Source organism: Egretta garzetta, unplaced genomic scaffold (genome assembly GCF_000687185.1).
Source record: "Egretta garzetta isolate BGI_Z169 unplaced genomic scaffold, ASM68718v1 scaffold1030, whole genome shotgun sequence".
Lineage (NCBI taxonomy): Eukaryota > Metazoa > Chordata > Aves > Pelecaniformes > Ardeidae > Egretta > Egretta garzetta.
In genome coordinates, this window is record NW_009258308.1 from 468,837 (window position 1) to 469,835 (window position 999).

At 51.2% G+C, this 999-nt stretch overlaps 1 protein-coding gene across 1 annotated transcript in view; it reads right to left on the minus strand.

Moving 5' to 3' along the window:
- CHRDL2 (chordin like 2) overlaps nucleotides 1-999 on the minus strand; it is a gene marked incomplete at its 5' end in the record, with an annotated part of 27,016 nt that overhangs the window by 14,195 nt on the left and 11,822 nt on the right. Inside the window, one exon of the mRNA XM_035894488.1 lies at nucleotides 1-56. Coding sequence (XP_035750381.1) covers nucleotides 1-56 — 56 coding nt within the window. The remainder of the gene's footprint in view (nucleotides 57-999) is intronic.

Below are 999 nucleotides of genomic sequence, written 5' to 3' on the forward strand. Positions count from 1 at the left end.
GGAGAGGAGCACAACAGCTCCGGGCAGGTCACCAAGCCACAGTAAATCTGGCCTTCCTAGGAGGGCAGGAGATAAAAAAAAAGCATTGTTAGTATTACCAAGGTCCAGGCAGGGCTGTATGTCCTCCATGTTGGGGTGCCAGCACTTCAGATTGCAGATCTAGCATAAATCATAAGCAGCCCAATAGTCCATCCTCAAACCTCACCAACTATTTAGCAACTGATGAAAGATGAAAATCTGCCCCTGCTGTGCTCTCCATCCTGCAGGGCACGGCATGGCGGATGGTGTCCTTTCCTAGCATGGCTGCTTCACCGGTTGCTGGTCCACATGCTCATGAGTGGAGTGGTCTTTCCCAAAAAGAAGGAGGCAGTGCCTTGTTCTCAGGCACCATTAGTGCTAGCAGATCTGAAACAGCCCACCACACACCTGTAAACTCTGCCTAACACCCACCGATTCGAGGTGGCACAAAAACCTTTTCTCTGAGATCTCCCAAGACAAGGACCTGGAGGAGGCAGGTGGAAAGGGGAAGTGTGATGCTGAACCCAGACCTAGGTCCACACCGCAGCTCTGCCCTCCCTCTGTCTTGGGTTATTCCACAACACCAGAGTCAAGCACACAAAGACACTGGGTCGAAAGCTGTGGATGGATGTTCAGGTCTACACGTTCTTCCACCGCCTTGGCAGTTAGTTTGGACAGCATCATTGCTGTAGTGATTCAAGCTGAAAACCACAGGCCAAGGCCAGTCTTGACCTTAGTGCACCCCAGCCCCACTTCAGCCAATGGATTCGCACCCATTTGCTGCACGGCTATGTTTTTGCTGCTTTGCAGAAGGGTAGAGAAGGATGTTTAGCAGCCTAGCAGCAGCCACACCTCAACTGCAAGGTCCTCTTCTCCACACAGCGATTTCCTCTGGGGTACCCCTAAGCTCTCAGTCAACCAAAACCAAAAGGTTAACCAAGGATTTCCTTAGAAAAACAAACCACTGCAGCTTCTTCTACC